A 23,357-nucleotide genomic window follows, 5' to 3' on the forward strand; every position below is an offset into this window, starting at 1 on the left:
ACACACACACACACACACACACACACACACAGAAGAGCACTCACATGCAGACCTGAATGGGGATTGTGTTTGTGCATGTGTAATGTGGAACAGGGCTGGCAGGGTTTCCCTGGGGATTATTTATGCGTTTGAGTGAAGAGTGAGGATTATGTGTGTGCGCCGAGTGTAGGGTTAGATTTGGGTACACAATGCAGGGGGCTATATTTATGTGTGTGTGTGTGTGTGTGTGTGTGTGTGTGTGTGTGTGTGTGTGTGTGTGTGTGTGTGTGTGTGTGTGTGTGTGTGTGTGTGTGTGTGTGTGTGTGTGTGTGTGTGTGTGTGTGTGTGTGTGTGTGTGTGTGTGTGTGTGTGTGTGTGTGTGTGTGTGTGTGATTGGAGCGTAGGGTTGAAATTGTGTGACAGTAGTATAAGTGTGTTTGTGTGTGTGTTTGTACCTGTGTGAGTGCACACGTGTGCATGTGTGTGCCCCTGCCTCTGCCAGGCTTGCAGCACTGTAATATTCTAAATGGCTTGGCAGAGACCGACTGAAAAATGCTGCATCCATAAATCTAGTGGCTACACAGCACACACAGAGAAAACACACCCTGTGTGTATGTGTGCGTGTGTGTGTATGTGTGTGTGCACGCGCACGTTTGTGTGTGTTTGTGTGTGTGTGTACATGTGTATGTATATGTACCGTATGTATTTAAAGTACTTATGCGTATGCGTCTTGTATTTTTTTTTTGTGTGTTGTCTGTGTGTAACTGTTCACGTGTGTGTGTGTGTGTGTGTGTGTGTGTGTGTGTGTGTGTGTGTGTGTTCGTGTGTTCGTGTGTATAGATGTGTTGAGTTAGCATGAGATTGAGGCCAAAAGCGTCAGATTTGGCATCACAGCTACAATTACTACTTAAGTACCAGTTGTACTAGTACTGCTGCTACTTTGAATCAGGCAACACATGATACAAGGTCAAACCGGTGTGCACTGTCGGTGCCATTGTGTTTCTGTGAAGAGAGCACTGATGCTACCTTGGGTGGCGCTTATACCACCCAGAATTTCTGGCATGCAGGGGCGTGCCACCCAAAGTTCATACTGTACACAGTCGAATCCTCAGTCTTTTCCCATTAAGACCTGAGGCCGATTCTACAAATGCCTTCTAAATAAGTAGTTCTCAAACTTTTTCATGCCAAGGACTCCCAAAATGATACGTATTTGGCCATGGACCTCCATCTGAAAATGTTTAGTGCCAGGAACCCCCGTGCCAGGGACCGTTTCCACAGCTAGCCCTGCACCTGTTCACTCTGCTGAACCTGTGCTGAGCCCTGCCGCACACATCTGAACATTTCCATCCATATACCGGCTTTGTATATCTGGCTACCTGCTGCACTTTTAACCTGATCTCTTATGCGGCCACTAATTGGCCATGTCAATCTCACATGCACTCAGTTACATTGGCACTCACTCACTTCCTTCATGTATGAAGTGTAGAATGTAGATGCATTCCCAATCCCAAACATCTTTTACATATTTTATATCTGTTATGTTGTAGAAGAGACTGTGGAACACTGTCACACTTTATGTATGTTTTACATTTGATTTGATATTTTGTATCGTCTTACTTTCACTTTTCAAGGTTTGACATAAACGTTTGCAAGAAAAAAGAAAAAAAAACTATGGGCAAGTAAACTCGTCTTTGACTTGCCCGGACCACCAAGTACCATTTGAGGCCATGCAACGTTGTTGTTTTTTCCCTTTTCAATTTTTCCAATCAGTTGCTGGCTGCCACTGTCTTCCTTGGGTGACCCTCTCTGCTTGAGCAAGGCTCCAGACTGAGACCAACATTTGTGAATTTGACTCCATGGCATTTGTGCGAGTGCATGATGATCATTAGGTTGTTTTGGTGCACAGGTACCCCATTAGCCATTGTGGCTTAAATTACACGGGGAAAAAATCTTCCTCACTGGCTCAGTTGATCTCTCTCTCCCTACCTGCACTTTGTACGTAAGCTGCACTGCTGATGAAACGCTTGTAACAATCCTGTTCTTCAAAGCCAGCATCAGCAGTTCTCAGACTGGATGCACATTAATTAGTTCTAGAGGTGCTTGGTTCTAAAATGGTACGCACGCAACTACCACAATAAGGTAGTGCTGTATTATGTGCCAGGCTTTAAGTCTCTGATGTTGGACCATCCCACTCTCGGCCCAGAGGTGCAACTGGCTAGAAAGCCGCCACGAAATCTATATTATTACAGTAACTCCTAAACAAGCTGAATGTTAAGGGGTAAAGGAGGCATTGTATTCTATACTGCACTATAGTTTCACTTTCATTTGTTTATGACTTGGCTTTTAAAATAAACTAAAGGTTTTAATCTGAAACCTAGCTGATCGACAACTAGGAAACCACAAGGCAGTTGAAAACATTACATGAGATCAAACATTCAAGGCAATTAAAGAACATGCTTTTTTTTATCCCTGATGTCTTTAGTATATGCCCATTTAAGGCATGCCCATATATGGGCATATCGGTCAGATCTGTGGTTCTGGACGACCGCCAATCCGACCCATTTCACACCGGGCACCGCGCTCCTCGGCGATACACACACCGAGTTTGAAGTAGATCTGTTAGCTTGTCAGAGCGTGACACCATCAGTGACTCCAGCTAGATTTATATAACTGTATGCATGCCAGAATAGTCTCCATATAGGGCCATGTTTGTGACTTCCATCCACCCACAAAGCAATTTTAATATAGGAAGAGATTTGGTGTAAAGGGGAAAAAATATATAGCATTTACATGTAAGTGGTTAAAATCAGTAGAGACTGAGGACTAGAGACTAGTTGAAGTGTTGAACAAACCGATTAGAAACTGACGATTGAGTCTACTAGTACAATTACTACTGCTGCTACTACCTCTCCTGCTGCACTAATACGACGTGACCTAACTGCTGCTACTACTGCTACCAGGGGCTCAACCAGGGGCTCACAGACACAGACACACGCACACGTGCAAACAACCTTTGACAAAATCTGCCATTGATTGCAAAACGTGAAGCCAGGGTGTGTAGTTGTTGAGTGTGTCAGTCAGCTGGTGTGTGTATGTGTGATACTACACACAGCACAGCACACTCCTGTTAGCTTATCATTTGTCTCAGGCAGGTTTTGAGCGTAATGTTCCTTTTCAGCACGTGCACATATTTCATTATTCTGGTGAAGGCACAGCAGAGACACAAAACACGCACGCACGCACGCACTTTGGACACACACACACACACACACACACACACACACACACACACACACACACACACACACACACACACATATGCACGTACGTACGTTTGTGTTTGTGCATTGAGCCCTGCAGTTGCTTTCACCTTTGATTTACACCGCTCTGTATTTCTCTCTCTCTCTCTCTCTCTCTCTCTCTCTCTCTCTCTCTCTCTCTCTCTCTCTCTCTCTCTCTCTCTCTCTCTCTCTCTCCATCTCTCTCTCTCTGTCTCTCTAATTCTCTCTCATCGTTATATCTGTGCTTCACATCATCCCATCTCTGTCTGTCGTTCTCTCCCTCCGTCTCACTGTTTTTGCCCATTTCTCGCTTTCTCTCACTTTATTCCTCCTGTCTGTAATTGTTTCTGTCTCTGTCTTTTCTCCCTCAATTTCACTGTCACATGCTTTCCTTTCTTCCCTCTCATAATTTCTCTCTGTTCCATTTGCTCTCCGCTCTCTCGCCCCATCTCCTTTTCCCCATAGGGATTCATAAAGGTAATCTTCTCCTCTCTCTCTCTCTCTCTCTCTCTCTCTCTCTCTCTCTCTCTCTCTCTCTCTCTCTCTCTCTCTCTCTCTCTCTCTCTCTCTCTCTCTCTCTCTCTCTCTCTCTCTCTCTCTCTCTCTCTCTCTCTCTCTCTCTCTCACACACTCTCTCTCTCTCTGACTGAGAGTGTGTCATTTGTTCATCGTGAGTCAAATTGTGTTTTAGTGAGTACACATGGCCATTTGTTTGTCATTTTGATTATGAACGAGCAATTTACTCCCACAGGCAAGCGGTAAGAGCCCTCTTGTTACAGCCACCGGGTTTTTAACTGGGGTACCCAGTTCTAGAAACAGACCTCGAAATGGGGGCGTGCCCTTGATCTTTTGATGCTTGGTTTGAATGGTCGAAGGACAGCCAATGAGATTTTCCCATTTCGGTGAGCGTTACATGGCTGGGAGGGCGAGCGTCACATATCCCACAATCCAGTAGATGGGGGTATAATATTGTTAGTACAAACTAAGTATTGCTAGTTTGCTACATGCTTGTTTCGCTCAAAGATTTTGCAACGTCCAAGACATAATATTAAGTAAGGAAATGAATTGTATAATAATAAAGAATTCTACCCATACCCTAGGTGGGGTTGACGAAAGGGCCTACTCTGTGTGGCGTTTGCATGTTCACCCCGTGTCCCCTAGGGTAGTTAATACCCTCACAAAAACATATAGTAATCCTGGTCGCTATACCTCCTCCCCCATGACAGCCGGGGCGCCTGATGGAGGGGAAGGGAACAGGGAATGGTTGGATTAACGTGTTCCTTCCACGCACTACGTCCAACCGGGGAAACTCCCCCCTGTCAGGTGACAAGAAGGTTAGTTGGCTCTCATGCATTGAAGGAGGCATGAGCTCGGCCCTGGGTCCCTAAGCTGGTGGGGGGAGTGTAGCGCCCAGGATCACTTAGAAAAATTGGTACCGCGTGAAAAAAAGGTTACAAAATAGTGGGATAAAAAAAATTAAGAAAAAAAAGAAAAATCTGCATACTGTATTATACGTACATAAATTAGTGATTTAACCCAATCCAATGTGCAAAGGAGTCAGCATATACTGTATACATCTGTAATGTTATAGTTATTAAAGGATAGTCATGAATAGAATAGTCAAGATTAGCAACGTCTTGATTATCGTGCTAATCGCTGCCTAATGTTAAAAGTAAACACAAACTAAACGTAGTAAATGATTTCTGCAATGACACACGGGAGACATCTTTGCAAAGAACAAAGATAAGACACAAATATAACACAATAACAGAAGCTTCCTGTCCGCTGAAGGACATGCTCAAGTCAACATCTTCCACACCGGAGCTGAGCTTTTCCACCTTGAAATAAACCTGGTCGCAGCGCCCTGCTGTTCGTTTTAATAGCCTGCCCTGTTTATTGTGTATACAATCACGATTTACATTACAATAACAGCTGTTCAGATAGGGGACTGACTGACTTATCACAGCTAAAACGGTATGGCGGAGATGTGGCTCTGTGGGCCCGAACTTACCGTCTCTCCGTTGCTACATCGGCCACTGAGCCTAGAAGGAAAACTCAAGTTCAACGCAAGCCGATCTCCAAACCAACAACACGTCGCATCTGCGACGCGTTGTGGGTTTGTAGATCAGCTGTATTTGCCTCGGGACACCGTTGTTCAAGGAAGAACTGTCGTTTCCAGTGGGAAGCGTTGCGCTCTCACGTGCGCACAAACACACACACAGGCGCGCGCACACACACACACACACACACACGCACGCGCGCGCAGCCACCGACTGCTCTCTCAAGTGTTAGGTCTGTTCCAGCGCCAGTCTGTAGATCTGCAAAAGATTGTTATACATTACATTGGGCCACATGGCTCGGGAGCCGTTGGTTCTCAGGCCGTAATAGTATCTTGTGCTGTGTATACAATACATTGTCGACTCAAAATAAATATTCCACCCATGTGCTTTCTTTTGGAATGGATCACAATAATTCACGGCCCACAGATCGGGGAACACTAGTTTAGACGATTTAGTTTCAGAGAGATGGAGCACTACAGTATTGGCCATGCACAAATTAACTAGACCAGCTGACTTACCAGCCTACAACCAAACATGTCCTAACCCAGTTTCCATTAGTTTGCAATTATTATTTGATTGGGTTATTCATTATTGATTTAAAACCCTATTTATATTTCTCTATTTAGTTTTTCTGCATGTGCATGTGCATGTGCATGTCCGTGTGCATGAGTTGTATGACTGCATATGGAATCTGTGTGTGTGTGTGTGTGTGTGTGTGTGTGTGTGTGTGTGTGTGTGTGTGTGTGTGTGTGTGTGTGTGTGTGTGTGTGTGTGTGTGTGTGTGTGTGTGTGCGCGCGCGCGCAGTCTGGGGGTATCTGCAACTTGAGCCGGTGTATTGTGTGTTTGTTGCGTGTGTGTGCTTAATTTTCAACTGCAACTTAACCTGAAATCCACTGAGGTCTCTCTCTTTCCAGCATGTGTGTTTGCTTGTTAGACTGTGTTGATTTATCTTGAATTAGCTTTCAGACTGAATGTAATCCACTAATTGACTGCTAATTTGCTTCTTTTACATGACTTTAAAGTGTGTTCATGTGTGACAGTCACACGCCACAATAACATCACCATGGCAACCTATAATCTCTATCTTTGTGTGTGTGTGTGCGTGCGTGAGTGAGGGAGTCAGGGAGAGACGGAGAGTCTGATATGCGTTTGAATAATTGTGAGTTGTAATCGTCCAGTATAGTTCTTATCTTGTCCCCATCAGGCATGTGTAGGCTATACAGTTTAAATGTAAAGAGGACATGCCCACGATGGTGCACTTGTTCTCATGCACGCTGCGTCAAATATCCACTTGTATGAGAAATGTTCTCAATTTCTGCATTCAATTTTCACGATTCTTATCGCTTTCGGCGTAGAAGGAACATATTGATCAATGTTGCATCTTTATATTGACTTAGTATTGAGTCACATCGCTCAAAAAATGGTCGCACGTGTGACTACAGGCGAATGACGAATCGCCTGCTGAGGCTAAATTCATTCATGTTTTTTTGGGCTGAATGTGGGCATTGCAGGATGTAACACACACAGAAATATTTTGTAGTGGTTGTGGTTGTTAATCTTCATCTTGGCTCACTAAGAAAACTACAACCAATGACAGTCAAGATGGGTCAACCACACATACTTCTTTGCTATTGGTTGAGGCCTGGTCAAAGTTCACCAAAGTTGAAGCAGAAGAACTCCACACAAACGGAACACACATTTTTAAGACAGCTATGCAACAGCAGTAAGCTTGGTGCGCGGTTCAGAAGCATGATACTGTAGGAGACAATAATCCTCCAAGACATCCAGATGTTTGCATGTGTTCATAATCCTTGGAATTTGGAGGGAAAAAAATCATACTGTACTACCCACCAGAGAGTGATCGAATCAGAATACTCAGAATAGATTGTTTTTTTTCATGCATGACTGCTAATGTCACTTGTCTGGTCTGGTCTGGTCTGGTCTGTCTGTCTGTCTGTCTGTCTGTCTGTCTTGTTACATTACGATACAGGTTCATGCACCACCCTTGGAGTTGGTACACAGTATAATCCTCATTCCTCAGTGTTCATTTATCATTTGTAACACACTCTGTGTACATTCTTACAGATGTGTATGCACTGAACATTTTACTGGGTAGTTCTCTTGTTGTGAGGTGGCTGTGAGCCTCGTCCTTGACCAGAGGTTTATAGAAAATCTAATATTCAGAGGTGACAACACAGCCCTGTGTACTCCCATCGCAGCACTACAACAGAATTCACAAACACTTTAACCAACTCTGCACTTCATTCAACCGCCCCTCCCCACACACACACACACACACACACACACACACACACACACACACACACACACACACACACACACACACACACACACACACACACACACACACACACACACAAAATCCCTCTCCTCTCATTGTCATGGCCTCTCTCACAAATTCTCTTCTTCTGGTTCTCCTCTGGGTGTTTTTTTCACTCTCCGTCGTTCTCTCTCTCTTTCTCTCTGTCTTTCTGTGTATTTTTCCCTCTTTGCCCCCCTCCCACTCCCTCTGTTCCATTGTGAAAGCAGTGCGTGTGAACAGTACAGCGGATTGGATGATTTATCATCCATGTTTAGTTTAGTTAGGCTTGTCAAGGAGCTGCATATGTTTTTGCAGGGCCGTGTGTGTGTGTGTGTGTGTGTGTGTGTGTGTGTGTGTGTGTGTTTGTGTGTGTGTGTGTGTGTGTGTGTGTGTGTGTGTGTGTGTGTGTGTGTGTGTGTGTGTGTGTGTGTGTGTGTGTGTGTGTGTGTGTGTGTGTGTGTGTGTGTGTGTGTGTGTGTGTGTGTGTGTGTGTGTGTGCGTGCGCGCGCGCGCGTGTGTGTGTGTAAGATGTAAAGCTTTGTGGTGCTGTGGTAATGGAAATGATGCTGATTGTTTTCCTTCAGAAGTTTTACCAGATGACTAAATGCAATCTACTATATAAGGCTACACTCATATGCACTTGTGTGCACGCACGCAGACACACACACACACACACACACACACACACACACACACACACACACACACACACACACACACACACACTGCATACAGTACACCCACTAACCTCCCACTAGACCCTTTGAAGCCAAGTTAGAAGCTAAGTACTGACATGCTAATCATAATGAGATATCACTATGTTTTTTTTGTTTTGTTTTTAACACATTGGGTGCCAGAGGTTTATTAAAATATTATACGTTGAGTGCCAGCATTTCTTCCATCCACTTGCGTTATACATTTCGTGCTGTGAGAAGCCCCGACGCGGAAATGCATGTAAACAAAGCGTGCGTGCGAGACGGCGGAGGGTCCCGACTAACGCCTGGAACAATAATATTTCCAACGCGACCCTCCATTGCAGCGTGATCGCCGATCGAAAACGGCTCGTTTCCACCACATTAAAAAGAAATGGAGATATTAAGCTTTTAATCAAGGAGATAACATTGAAAACGCCGACCGGAAGGATTTTTGACATGGAGCCTCATCCAGCCTCTTCTTCTCAGAAACTGCTTGGGTGATGTCAAAGTTTCGTTTTAGCGCCCCACGTGGCCCACATGTATAAAAATAGAATTGGGTCAAAAACGGTCCGGACCGTTTTCGCCACTTCTCGTTTGGACCCTCAAAAACGGTCCGGACCGTTTTTGGCATTCAATGTGTTAACTTATAAAGTCAATTGGAAACTTGACAACTCACCTCCTGTTCTCTCGTGCTTGGCACTTAGCTACATCAGGTACGCTTGATTTATGTTGGCACTTCAACATCCTCTACAGTAAGCACATCAGTCCCCTGCTGATAAATGAAAAGCTTTTAACTCATTTGTTGAAGCGCTCCAGCTGATAGTTGTTGTTGTTTTTTTTAATAAGAAATCCATCAAGTTCAAACAGCGCTTTGGAATTCATTTCCAGCATGCGCATTCTTGTGATACCTGTTTGAAACTCTGTGATGTCCTTAAAAAAATACACCAATGTAAACTGGAAAACCAACCTTTTTTTTTGTAATACCAGAGAATTTGATCGTGTACAGATTTCACAGTTTTGACAGCAGCAAAATAATAAATCAAGCACACCATACTCCATATCTTTCCTACTGTCTGTATCTCCTACACTGTCTCCCTCTCAGCTTATCTACTGTATGTCTCTCCTACATTGTCTCCTTCTCAGCTTTCATACTGTCTGTCTCTCCTACGCTGTCTCCCTCTCAGCTTTCCTACTGTTTGTCTCTCCTACATTGTCTCCCTCTCAGCCCTCCTACTGTCCATCTCTCCTACACTGTCTCCCTCTCAGCCTTCCTACTGTTTGTCTCTCCTACATTGTCTCCCGCTCAGCCTTCCTATTGTCTGTTTCTCCTACACTGTCTCCCTCTCAGCCTTCCTATTGTCTGTCTCTCCTACACTGTCTCCCTCTCAGCCTTCCTATTGTCTGTCTCTCCTACACTGTCTGTCTCTCAGCCTTCCTATCGTCTGTCTCTCCTACACTGTCTCACTCTCAGCCTTCCTATTGTCTGTCTCTACACTGTCTCCCTCTCAGCCTTCCTATTGTCTGTCTCTCCTACACTGTCTCGCTCTCAGCCATAGTCCTGTGTGTTTCTGCCCTTGCGTCTTTAGGGAAAGAACAGCACCCATTTGCATTCCTCATGGGACATATTGGCTGAGAAAGTTTATTCCTCCATGGAAACATAGGTTTTGTATTCAGATTAGAGAGTTCATGCAGTAGCTCTAAACATCTCCCAGAGCTGCATTCTCACTATTGTCCAAGGTGTTCAGTCTCATCTGCATGTATATGTGTGTGTGTGTGTGTGTGTGTGTGTGTGTGTGTGTGTGTGTGTGTGTGTGTGTGTGTGTGTGTGTGTGTGTGTGTGTGTGTGTGTGTGTGTGTGTGTGTGTGTGTGTGTGTGTGTGTGTGTGTGTGTGTGTGTGTGTGTGTGTGTGTGTGTGTGTGTGTGTGTGTGCGTGCGTGCGTGCGTGCGTGCGTGCGTGCGTGCGTGCGTGCGTGCGTGCGCGCACATGCGTGCGTTTGTGCACTCTCACTGTGTGCCTCTGGGTCGAACAGAGAAGCTATGGCCAGACAGCCCTGTCAGGGGAAATCACCACACAGAGAGCTGAAGGAGAACAACACCTGCAGCGAAAGCATGCCTGATGTGCGCGCGAGCGAGCGAACACAAACACGCTCGCGAACACACGCACGCACGCACGCACGCACGCACGCACGCACGCAGGCACGCACGGACACACACACACACACACACACACACACACACACACACACACACACACACACAGATAAACAAACACAGACGCACACAAATGTGTCTAAAAAAGGTTAAACCTCGTTGTATGCTAATATTTTCTTTCTCTCTTTCTCTCTGTCTCTTCTCTTTTTTCCTCTCTTCCTCTCCCGCCCCCTTTCTTCCGTTGTTCCGTTCCAGGTGTGACTCAGAAAACCGTTACCTAGGTAACCCGCTCCGAGGAACATGTTATTGTGAGTATCTTGCTGTTGCTACACCTTGAGTCCTCCCTCTGTCCATACACTCATACTGTATACTACCTCTGTCCCTGGCAGTAGTGTAAAGTAACTAAGTACATTTACTCAAGTACTGTACTTAATTAAGTACGCTTTTGGGGTGTTTTTACTTTACTGGAGTATTTCCAGTGTTCTGTTTTTTTCCAGTTTTCTACTCCACTACATCTCAGAGGCAAATATTATATTTACTCCACTACAATTATTTGAAAACTTGAGTTACTAAGTCGACTAGTCGACTGGTTAGTCGCGGGGGGTCCGAGTCGACTAAGTGTCTCTTAGTCGACTCTAGTCGAAAAAAAAAAAAAAAAAAAGAAAAGTTTTCTTTTTTTTTTTTTTTTTTTTTTTAAGGGCCAAAAATGTTTTAAATTGTTTTTTTGGCCAAGTCTACACATGCAACCACACGTAACTTCCACTTTATTCTTCTTATTCCTCGTCTTTGTATTGGTATTGTTTGTGTTGGAGCGCCTCAGTGCGGCTGCAGAGTTCATGTGCAACCTCTTCCAGAGAGAGATAGAGACACTAGAAACTCTGCTGGAGACAAAACAAATTGTGTAGACTTGGCCCTTTGAAATAAAATGTATTTTGGCTAAAAAAAAAAAAAAAAAAAAAAAAAAAATTATTAGTCGACTGTCAGTCGACTATTAATCTGAGTTCCCAGAAGTTTTTCGCCTCGCATACAAACGGGAGCGGCGAGGAACTTCTGGGCCAAAGCCCTGGTATTTGTGGGCAGGATGTAACTTACGCTCAGAATCTGAGCGGACACGCCTCTTACCGGTCTACTCGTCTAAAAAGTCCGACGAGAGGCAAACAGCAGTACACAACAATGGCGGCCGCAATTTCTCAAGGGGAAATTGCTTCCCGTCGCTCCTATTTACATGTAAGACCCACTGCATGTGGATCCCGCCCCCTTTTCTTCATTGGCTGTTGATTTGAATCAGAAATCAGTGGCCGCGCCCCTGCTGTCCAGGCTTTGAGCCGAAGCCTCCCAGACTAGTCGACTATTGGCAATTAGTCGCCAATTAGAGTCGACTAAACAAATCCTTAGTCGGGGACAGGCCTAGTTACTAGTTACTTAGTTATTACAAAACATACCACTTCAGCCCTATATACATTATATATATATATACATACATTATATACAGCCCTATATACATTACGGCCATTTGAAAATTGCCGATCTACAAGTTCACAAAGCATTTTGTGAATATCTAGAATGCAACGCCTTATTTCCTCCATAACATGCCATTTGCGTTGATGTTAATGTGATAGATTTTGTGTTGGCCAGCAACATTGGATATTTGATGAATAAATCCAACAGGATAAACCAAATGGCTCCGCTCTGGACAGAGTAGGGTGATTCAACAGTCTACTAGTAGCGCATATTGGCACTTTGCTGTGGTAGAAAAAGAAGTGTGGGTCCAATATTAAAATGAAGCACTAATTACTGTGTTAAATCAGTCTGAGAACTGCCGACCAGAGCTGGATTAAGACTATGTAGTCCCTGGGGGCTTTGAGTAGGCTTAAGACCCCCCAGCATTAGACTTTCACGTTCAGTTGGAGAGAGCTTAATTCATAAAGAAATGGCTTAGGCTGCTCAGCTCTTCTCTCTTGCTTTCTGAGCTGAGAAGTCTGCAATAACATCAATGAATTACTGTTCCATTAATAAGTTACTTTCTAAAGACTATGTGAGTCAGAGGACTCAGTCTGTTTTGTTTTGTTGTTTTGTTTTGATCTAACTCATTTTGTTTTAGATCAATGATGGTTTGCAAAACTAACGCTTCCCAGAGGTGTTTTTCACCGGCAAAGTTGGATAGATTCATAATCAACTTTTGGAAAAGCGTGTGTGATATTCCTTTTCTTTACCCTCCATTAAATGTTCACTTGCAGAATATTTTCATTCCTTTGTAATGAAATGGAACGTTCCCTTGGCAAAGTAAACTTGCAACTCTTTTGAGTCCTGCCCTTTCTTTTCCTAGGAGGGGGAAATCCAAAATACTGGTCAATTTCCTCATATATATGCTTGTTATCTTGGAATGCCGCTACAGATTGTTGACAATTACAGGAAACAGATTCAGGGAAAACCTTTCGATAGACACGTCACAGGAAGACACACTCTCACACCTACTCATGGTGAACTTTACAAATAGTACCCTTTCAATGAGGAAATCATATGGTTAGAATATACAGTATATATGTGTTTCTTCCTTGTTTGTTCTTTGACACAATTACTCTGGATGCCATGGAGTTTTAGAACAGCCTAATAGGGCTACAGAGAAGAAGAGAGAAAGAGAGGAGAAGTTATCCAAGCTGGTGTGTCTGTTTCCAGATGTCACTTAATTGCCAACAAATTGTTGGGTTTCCTCTTAAAGGGTAGAATGAGATTCAATGCTTTAGTCAAAACACATGTTTTACTCATGCTTTGGGGTACACACACACACACACACACACACACACACACACGCACACACGCACGCGCGCACACACACGCACACACACACACACACACACACACACACACACACACACACACACACACACACACACACACACACACACACACACACACACACACACACACACACACACACACACACACACACAGGTCATCAATTCTAAGGCATCCAGTGCTTCAAATGGAAGTTGTGTCAATGTCAATAGGTCCTCGAGTTTGGAGTGGGACTATCATAATGTCAGGGAGAGAGACAGGGAAAAATATTGTAATCAGACGAGACTGCACCCCTCACCTTAAATACGCCTTTGATCACAGAGCAGCAACTCTTGGAAAGGTTAATATATTCAACTTGGACACCTGGAAAACATCCACATTTCATAGCCACTCATGTTTCTTTGAGTTCTGATCGAAACAGATGGAACCGTCTAACGTGTAGGATTGACAAACTGTTTCATAATGGGTAGTTCAATCAAGCTGATTGGTCAAAGATGTGGTCCATCCACTGCTATGACGCATGGCTTACTATGCTTTATTTGTCACTCTGCAAACCCCAGTGAGAAATTCAAGTGCTGTAACAGCAGCAGCTGTAAGCATGAAGCACATGATAGGTACACAACAGTGGGTAGGCTGTATATGGAAAGTGTATATATACACTCTATCAACATAAATATATTAAATACAACTAACAGGCATCTGATATGGTTTTGTAGGGTTACTCGTGCAGTTATACTCATAACAATATTAACGATCAGTCAGACGGTTCTTGAGATATGCGGGGAACACGCATACAGAGATGCACACTCAGAGATAGTAGCAAAAATTTTGTTTTGAAGAAAATTCTAAATGGTGGACATTCTGGTTAGGCGGTAATAACTTTTATACATACAGTGCGAGAAAGTGTGTCATGATTCGAGGCATCCAGAGGAAAGGATTTTTATTAATACAATTTGATTTCAGTCAGAAATTTGATTTAAGCACAGAATCAGAATTTTTAAATACTAATAATCAGAACTGAAATTGGCTTGGTAAATTTGACAATAAAGTTCCACTCTTAGATTGAAGCAGATCGCGTAAAGTACGTCTACAATTATTTAAGAGGGTTACAAGATGAATCCCTTGCGACTTCTGTTATGCCAACTCCAAATAATAATAATAAAATAAAAAAAATTGCACAAAATTAAGTTAAAACAATTCTTCCCATTTCTTGTTCAGGTCTGTGAAATAATAAGTGAATGTTTTTTTGTGCATAGGAGATGCAGTGTGTTCGAGCACAGTGAAAGTATATACAAGTAACGGAATATGTTTGGGTGAATGAAATTAACAATTAGAAATATATATTTTTTTCATTTTACAGTAGATATTTCTGACTTTGTAGGGAGACATTTAAACGGAGCCGCAGCCATGTTTTCCTCCCCCATAGTCTTATGGCCAAGCTATTCAGACCATTTCTGCCTCCTGCCTTTTCTCACCTTGCGCTCCAGGCAATCAAATGCAGTTCATTCTGGGACAGGCGGCTGGCGAGACATAAGTTACAATTGATTACTATTCTTGTAGGGAGAGCAGCTGTTCATGTTTTAAAGTTTCAGACTGATGAATTGAGATAACATTTAAAGTTGCCTAACTAGAAAAATGTGCTCCTTGGAGCACAGGTCTCCGCCAGGCCAAGTAGTAGAAGTCGGTCTTAGCCAATTAGGATGAAATATGAAAAATCGAACAGGTCCATCTTGGATAGCAAGCAAAAATAACAAAAAAAAGTTTAGCAAAAATCCGCCCTCCTGGTGGTGCTATAACAAGCCAATGTGAAGTTTTACGGCAATCGGACGCTGCGTTCATGATTTGGGGCATTTTGTTCAAAGCGAACCAGTCCTGCAAACTTTAGATGCCAATCTCAGGATGGAATACAGTATGAAAAATTGGACAGATCCGTCTCGATCACATGACTATAGAGATAATGTGTACCGATTTGGGTGATGTTTTGCAAAGTCGGCCTCCTGGTGGCGCTATAACAGGCCGACGTGAAACATTTGGGGCAGATGTTCTCTGGCCTCCAGGGAGTGTGTGTGCAGTTTCACAGGCTTTTCCAGAGGCATATGATCAGGCTCTACCAAAGTATTTTCCAAAGGAAGATATGAAGACCAGAAGGTTTGGTTTAGTGGGAGGACGATGGGATTGTATCTCCGCTGCTGAGGCTGACAGTCCTCCAAACAGTTGACTCAAACTGAGCTTCTTATAGAGTAGTGCCACAGGTGTCAGTGAATGTGGCCATCAGCTAGCCTGGCATTGGCCAGACTGATGGACGTGGATTCACTCTCACGTTCCTCCCTGGTATCAGTCTGGACTTCGGCCCATAGGGAGCGAGTATGAGAAATCAGAAAATGATTTTGATGCTTTTCACTGTTGTATGGACAGCAGTTGAAACGCAGTAACTGATTGGCTCGATCATTTTCTGATTTCTCATACTCGCTCCCTATGGGCCGAAGTCCAGACTAATTCCGGGGAGGAATGTGAGAGTGAATCCACGTTATCAGTCTGGCCAATGCCAGGCTAAAAATCAGCACCACTCTCCACCTCCCCCAACTCTCCACCTCAGAAACAACAAAACACGAAGTAATACAAAATACAAACAATACAACATCTGAATACAAATATATACACAACAAAATACCGCTGGCCGCAACAGAAACTAACAATAAAGCATGAATTATTTTTCCAAAGATGTTTTTTGAGTTAGGAGAGTGTGGAACTTTGTGTAAAAAATTTACCGAGCAAGTACTACAGTACTTGTTCGGTAAACCTTCAAGGTCAAGCTCAAGAGCATAATACAGTAAGTGTTCCCCAATCTGTGTTTATTACAAATTATATAGATTGGATGGCTTGATATCTATACACACTGACCATGTAACCTGATGGCATCAGAGGGCACTAGATGGCACCAATGCAATGCCCTTTAAATAAAAGGCTAAAAGGAACACACACACACACACACACACACACACACACACACACACACACACACACACACACACACACACACACACACACACACACACACACACACACACACACACACACACACTCTGACACTTGAAGGCATATTAGAGGTCATAAGTGCACATGTCCTCAGCATCACTATGGATACAGGTGAAGTGGTGTGTGTTTCTGATATGTTTGGTCACATTGTGTTCTGTCATTATTTTGACATTATCTCCCCCACTGTCCACTTACTGAGCCTAGCTCTGTTTGAACAGGACCAAGAAAACACACACACACACACACACACACACACACACACACACACACACACACACACACACACACACACACACACACACACACTTGCATTGTGCGTACTCACATTCAGTGTAGGTCATATAAATGGCAGATGTAAAAGGCATCTATTTCCTGCACGTCGAGAAAGACGAACATGTCTGAGATATGGCCGTGGTCAATATTGGCACTCGGATGTCACCGCACAGAAAAACATAGATATCGTGGATATAGTCAGATCGTCTGTTTGTGCCGGTCCTGGGTCTGTCCTGTACAGTGTAAAGCCTGATTTATACTTCATTGTATGACGGTGTCGTGCCCTGAAAATGATCTACAAGCTCACGACGCAAGTATAAATGAAGCATAAACATGAGCTACGGTCTTGACAGCTGTACAAGCCATAGACATGTTCACTACCTGTAGTTGCAGCTGACTCATACAGGCATTTGGAGAGTGGAGCGCACACAGTAAAATCCGCAGTGTTCATTTTACTCTGAAAGTGTACAAATGTAACTAAATCGACCCGTAAGGGTGCACGAGCAGTCAGGATTTTACTGTGTAATTGTACTGTGAGAGCTGCGGATAGGAAGTAATAGTGTAGGTCTACTGTACATGAACGAGCGCTGTCATGATGGTGGCAAGCCAGTGCGTTTTTAGACCGACATACCGTCGTACAGCTATAGACCTTTTTCAGGGCAGCCGTATTGACATGATAGTTGTGTAATGTTACGTCCTTCACAGGTGTTACCAGTTGAAGGTATAGAAGCTTGTGTTCCATTCAGGTCAGAGTCGGTGTGCTGCTATTGTGCATGTTGGCTCACTGGAATGACTCGGCTACACTAAATGTTCTCGTTGTGAGACCAATGCAGGGACTCATGGCCATTAACCAAGTCCCACTACTGATAGTAACGTTTTTATTAGCCCATACGCAGTTATGGTTTAAAATGTATAGTTGCAATATATATTTACATTTAAAAAATCACACCCTGTGTGAAGTGGGCGGTGTCTTGCCAGCTAATCACAATACTGAATGGAGTCAACCAATCATGTACAAAAAATAAATACATTTATTGAAACACTCTTTATGAGTGTTGACACTGGCCAATCACAGTCCTGAATAGACTGTGATTGGCCAATCACGGTGCAGGGTTAGGCGGGGTACATTTTTGGCCAATCACAGCGCAGGATTTGTTGTACAAATATCCAAACCTCACTTAAATATATATATTCCATTTATATGAAAAATAAAGGTACTTTGGGCTCCATTGTCTATATTTTTTTGCCAGACCCAAGGGGTCGGCTTACATGAGGCTTTGTGAGGCTCCATACATGGGCAGGGGCCATTTGTCCTCCGGCCCCAGCCAAAAAAGTCTGTCCCCCTTTCGTCCATACATGGGTATACACAGGCTGACACGTCATGTGAAGTCCGGCTTAGCCGTGACGTAGTGCATGTTTTGTACCTGTTTCCTCCATGTATGGAGGCTTTGTTCCATGAGGCTTTGTACCTGTTTCGTCCATACATGGGCAGGGGCCATTTGTCCTCCGGCCCCAGCCAAAAAAAAGTTTGTGACGTCCCCTTTCGTCACGAACTATTCATGACATCATGAACTTCAGTTATAAAGTGGTTTGTAGGTGTGTTACATACTAGGACTTCATTCTGGGTCTGGCAGTGGTCTTGTTTAATAGCCAAAGTGTAAAATGCTTTTTAGCTCAAATCAAAAAATGACAGATGCGTTCCAGGTCTTAATGGGTTAAATAAAAAAGAAAATATTCTCGGCATCAGTAAGCCCCTCCCAATTGCCGATTGGCAACGTCCATCAAGGGGTCATCTGAAGCTCACACCCCAAATCTGGGACCATTTGGTCTATCGCTCCCGGAGTTATGAGTAATGAGTAATGAGTTATGGGTTATGAGTTATGAGTTATGAGTTATGAGTAATGAGTAATGAGTAATGAGTAATGAGTAATGAGTTATGCCCCGGACAGGGATTCTGTACGCAGACACTTTTCTTGCGGACAGAGACTTGGTGGCTTATAGCAGTGGTTCTCAACCTTTTCAGGCCGCGGCCCCCTAAAATAATCATATATGAACAGGGGAGCCCCCAAAATAATCATATTTGAACAGGGGAGCCCCCAAAATAATCATATTTGAACAGGGGAGCCCCCAAAATAATCATATATGAACAGTGGAGCCCCCAAAATAATCATATTTGAACTGGGGACCCCCCCCCACCTGACTAGCACTTGGAATTGTAGGAGTTGAGGCATTACATTTTAGTTTGACTCGGTTCCACAGATAAACATTGTGAAAATATCCGTTCACAATTTTTGCCTCTTTCTTATATTATTTGACAATTTGGCCAATGTTTGACCTCTTTTTGTAGTACAGTTTGTTGATTACTTTTGATGCAGTAATGGTCTTTTTTTCATTTAATGTATTTTTTTTTTTTAGGTATTAAATATTTTCTTTAACTTTACGGTCATCTGGGGACCCACAGGTTGAGAACCACTGGCTTATAGTATGATGATATTATCATTACAATCTTAGTGTCTTGCCAATTATTTAGAAATCCACTTGCAATACCTTCAGGCCTATCAGTGGGCTCCAGCCCACAGGTTGGGAATCACCAAACTACTGTAGAGTCTGTTTAGTTTCTCCACAAAAGCACTTGAATAGGAAGGCAGACAGACATTCATAACTAAACAATGATTTCTGTTTTTATGGTAAGCTTATATTTCTTACCACTCAACACATGAATTCCTGTAATTTTCACTGGGAAGAAAAAAAATGCATTTATTTATTTATGTATTTAATCATCTATATATGTATTCATTCATTCATTTATTTGTGGGCTTTTGCTGTTTTCTTTTCCCTTTCTTAGTTGATTTTTGCCAGACCCAAGGGGGTCGGGCTTACATGAGGCTTTGTACCTAATAATAATAATAATAATACATTTTATTTGTATTGCACTTTACATTTGAAACAAACCTCAAAGTGTTACAGTACATAATAAAACAAGATAAAGAAAACCATTTGCAAGAATCAAAAAGTATAAAACAGGTTAAAAACACGTTTAAAAACACGTTTAAAAATGAGAGGCAGGGTTATTAAAACCGGCTTAAAAAGCTAACCAAATGCTTTGTTAAAATGGTAAGTTTTTAGTGCTCTCTTAACACATCCACCGCCAAGGGCTAATCTCATAATGTACTCACCAGTGCCAAGGTTTTATTGTTGTTTTTTGTTTTTTTCAGGTCGCCATAGGCCCCGTTAAAATCCTTTAGATTGCCCGATCCAATGTTTGTAAACAACGGGCACATGTCCTGGTGTCTACTCGTCGAGACCGCGTGTCAAACGGAGCCGCCATGTTTGAGTTCTGATCGTTTATGTTAACATGGGAAATGCGAGGATGAAAAACTACATGTCCCATTACAGGTTTTACAGGGCTTTTTGTGTACGACTTAGAATGAAGGCAGACGGGAAACAAAAAACGTGATCGCACTTCCGGTCGATTTCGGGTGGTGTTACACTGAAAATGGTCCCCCTGGAAAATTGAAAAAAAAAAAAAATCGAAAAAAAGGAAAAAGCACCACAGCCCGTAGGGCTACGGTCTCGGCGCTTAACAGTTGGATTTAACGGCCCGTAGGACTACGTTCTTGGCGGTTAATGTGTTAACTCTTTGACTGCCAGAGTATTTTCATAAAGTACTCCCCCAGTGCCAGCAATTTTCGTGTTTTTTTATTTTTATATTTTGAATTTTTCTCATGAAAATAATTTAAGGACACATAATTTAAAGACCCAGCACAAATCCGCCACTAGAGAGCAGCACATGACAGCTTGATCATGTCGTTGGGTCTCTCTCACCCTTCTTGATAGATTAGACAAGGAAAAACATGAAAACGGATGTGACGTCGTCCCAGATTGTTTTGATCGGCGAAAATTACGATGTGATACACGACGGCGATGACTGATCGTCACCCAGACCATAGATTATAGAAGAGAACCTGTCCGTTTGTCCGTTATACCGTGTGAAAACCCGTTTATTTACCTATTTTGGACGAAAATGACTGGGGGAAAAAATCAAAAACCGGAAACGGAATCCAGGCCATGAAACCGGATGCAGATGTCCGTGAAGTAAGTGGAACTCGAGAATAACATTGAATATTAAGCAGCATAGCGCAATCAGAGATTAAACAATGAACGCGCGTCAAGCGCGTCGAACGCGTCGACGGCCAACTGGACAAAGTAGCACTTGACGCGTTATCGCGTCGTCCGCAGTCAAAGAGTTAAGCTTGTTAGTATTTCCGGAGCGGAGGCTGCGGGTGGCGGTTTGTGGTTCGATCAATTCCTTGAGGTAGGGGGGGGCATTTCCGTAGATGCACTGGTGTGTTAACAGGGTGATTTTGAATTCTGTCCGGGAGGAGATGGGAAGCCAGTGCAGTGATTTGAGAATGGGGGTGATGTGCTCGTATTTGCGCACTCTCGCCAGGATCCTAGCAGCGCTGTACGTATTGGAGCTTTTGAAGGCTCTTGCTAGGGATCCCGACGAGAAGTGCATTACAGTAGTCCAACCTGGAAGAGACAAAGGCGTGGACCAACTTTTCGGCGTCAGGAAGAATGAGAGTGGGGCGGAGTTTAGCTATATTTCTAAGGTGGAAGAAGGATGTTTTGCAGAGGTGTTTGATGTGGATCTCATAGTTGAGGCAGGGGTCCATTTTGACGCCCAGGTTGGTGACAGCTGATGAGAGGGGAAGGTCCTGGCCAGAGAAGGTGATGCTTGTTATGGGGGATGATTTAACTTGGTGTGGGGTGCCGATGAGAATGGCCTCGGTTTTGGAGCTGTTGAGTTGTAGAAAGTTGTGTTTCATCCACGCCTTTATCTCCTCCAGGCAGATGGTGATTGTGGATGAAGGTGATGGTGACGGGGATGACAGTGGGACTGCAGAGCGGGGGGGACAGGGGGGGTCAATTTTTATGTAGAGCTGTGTGTCATCAGCATAGCAATGGAATGATAGTCAATAGACCATATTCACACGGCGGCCATGTTGCTATTAAGTCAATGAAGTGCCACCCCGTTTCCACGGCAACAGGGTGGCACTTTCAATGTTAAATTCCAGTATGGCCGCCGTGTGAATATGGTCTATGCCTGCTGATGACACGGCCGAGGGAGAGCATAAACAGGGGTGAATAGGGTGGGGCCAAGCACGGATCCTTGGGGTACACCACAAGTGACGGGTTGGGTGGGGGAATGAGCACCTCCCATGGAGACACACTCAGTCCTTCCGGTCAGGTAGGACCGGAACCAGTCCAGGGAGGTGTCACAGAGTCCGATGGTGGAGTGGAGGCGATTGAGGAGGATGGTGTGATCAACAGTGTCAAAAGCTGCAGTGAGGTCCAGGAGGATGAGGAGGGAGGGGGAGCCATTGTCAGAAGCAGTGAGGATGTCGTTGGTGACCCTGACCAGTGCTGTTTCGGTACTGTGAGCGGAGCGGAAACCAGACTGGAATTACCTGTTTCGTCCATACATGGGCATGGTCACTTTGTCCTCCGGCCCCAGCCAAAAAAAAGTCTGTCACTTTGTCCTCCGGCCCCAGCCAAAAAAAAATCTGTCCCCCAAATAAGTCTGTCCATACATGGGCATAGAAGGGACACACGTCGTGCAAAGCCCGGCCATTCAGATTGGGCATGGTCACTTTTTCCCCCGGCCCCAGCCAAAAAAGTTTGTCCCCCTTTCGTCCCCTTTCGTCACGAACTATTCATGACATCATTATTATGTCACAAGTATGTAATTAAGTAGGTGTGTAGGTGTGTTACATACTAGGACTTCATTCTGGGTCTGGCAGAACCAGATCTCCTGGTCTTGTCTCCATACATGGACAAAAAACAGGTTTTGGTCACTTTGTCCTTAGGCCCCAGCCATAAAAGTCTGTCCCCCTTTCGTCCATACATGGGCATAGACACAGGCTGACACGTCATGTGAAGTCTGGGTCTGGCAGAACCAGGTCTCCTGGTCTTGTTTAGTAGTGTGATGTGTGCAGGCCATATGGCAGTGAGTGACTGCTAGGCCATGGGCTACAGGTCAAGAGCCTTGACAGAATCCACTTACAAGTTAATAGGCCAGGGACCAGAGGTTAAGGACTAGTTTACAATGGTTTGAAAGTGAATAAATGGCCATTACCTAAACCAGCGGGCTACTTGAAGGGGAACCAGCTGAATGTCACAACCACTCAAGGTCCATGGCTTTAGCATGTTGTTTTGAAATAAAGGAACCATTAGAGACACGTGCTCTCAATCTGATATGTTTAGGCCTCTCACTGGTCCACTTTTCTTTATTTTGCTTCCCCTTCTCTCTGAGTATCATTTACTGTTGACCAAGTCCTACTAGTACTAGAGCTTGCTGTATTTCTGTGAGAAATAATTGGGGAAACATCTATGCTTTTTAATGGGGATTTAAACACATTTGTCTCACCTGGTCCAACTAGATAAAGTAATACAAATAATAATAAAAAAAAACAGGTCAAAGATTTGTTATCTAAAATCAATCAAACAATTAACTTTTTGATAGGCTTGCATGCATAGCCCGGTCATTGAAATGCCATCTGTGTACCATGATATGCTATAATGAGCAATTCTGACACAACTGCCATTAATTTTGCATTGTGATTGGATCTCATCTTGATTATTAAACATGTTGTTGGGTATGTTGGTGGATAGTCCCTCTTATCTATTGTCATTATAATGAGGGTGACTAGTGTTGAAAAAACAAATCTTCAAAGCTAATCATGTGACTCACTAACAAA

General features: G+C 43.6%; 1 protein-coding gene across 1 annotated transcript in view; it reads left to right on the plus strand.

Moving 5' to 3' along the window:
- LOC308099846 (attractin-like protein 1) overlaps positions 1-23,357 on the plus strand; it is a 404,123-nt gene that overhangs the window by 214,086 nt on the left and 166,680 nt on the right. Inside the window, exon 22 of the mRNA XM_080448665.1 lies at positions 10,747-10,799. Coding sequence (XP_080304791.1) covers positions 10,747-10,799 — 53 coding nt within the window. The remainder of the gene's footprint in view (positions 1-10,746; positions 10,800-23,357) is intronic.

This window comes from Gymnoscopelus braueri (genome assembly GCF_963280865.1).
Source record: "Gymnoscopelus braueri genome assembly, chromosome: 14".
Lineage (NCBI taxonomy): Eukaryota > Metazoa > Chordata > Actinopteri > Myctophiformes > Myctophidae > Gymnoscopelus > Gymnoscopelus braueri.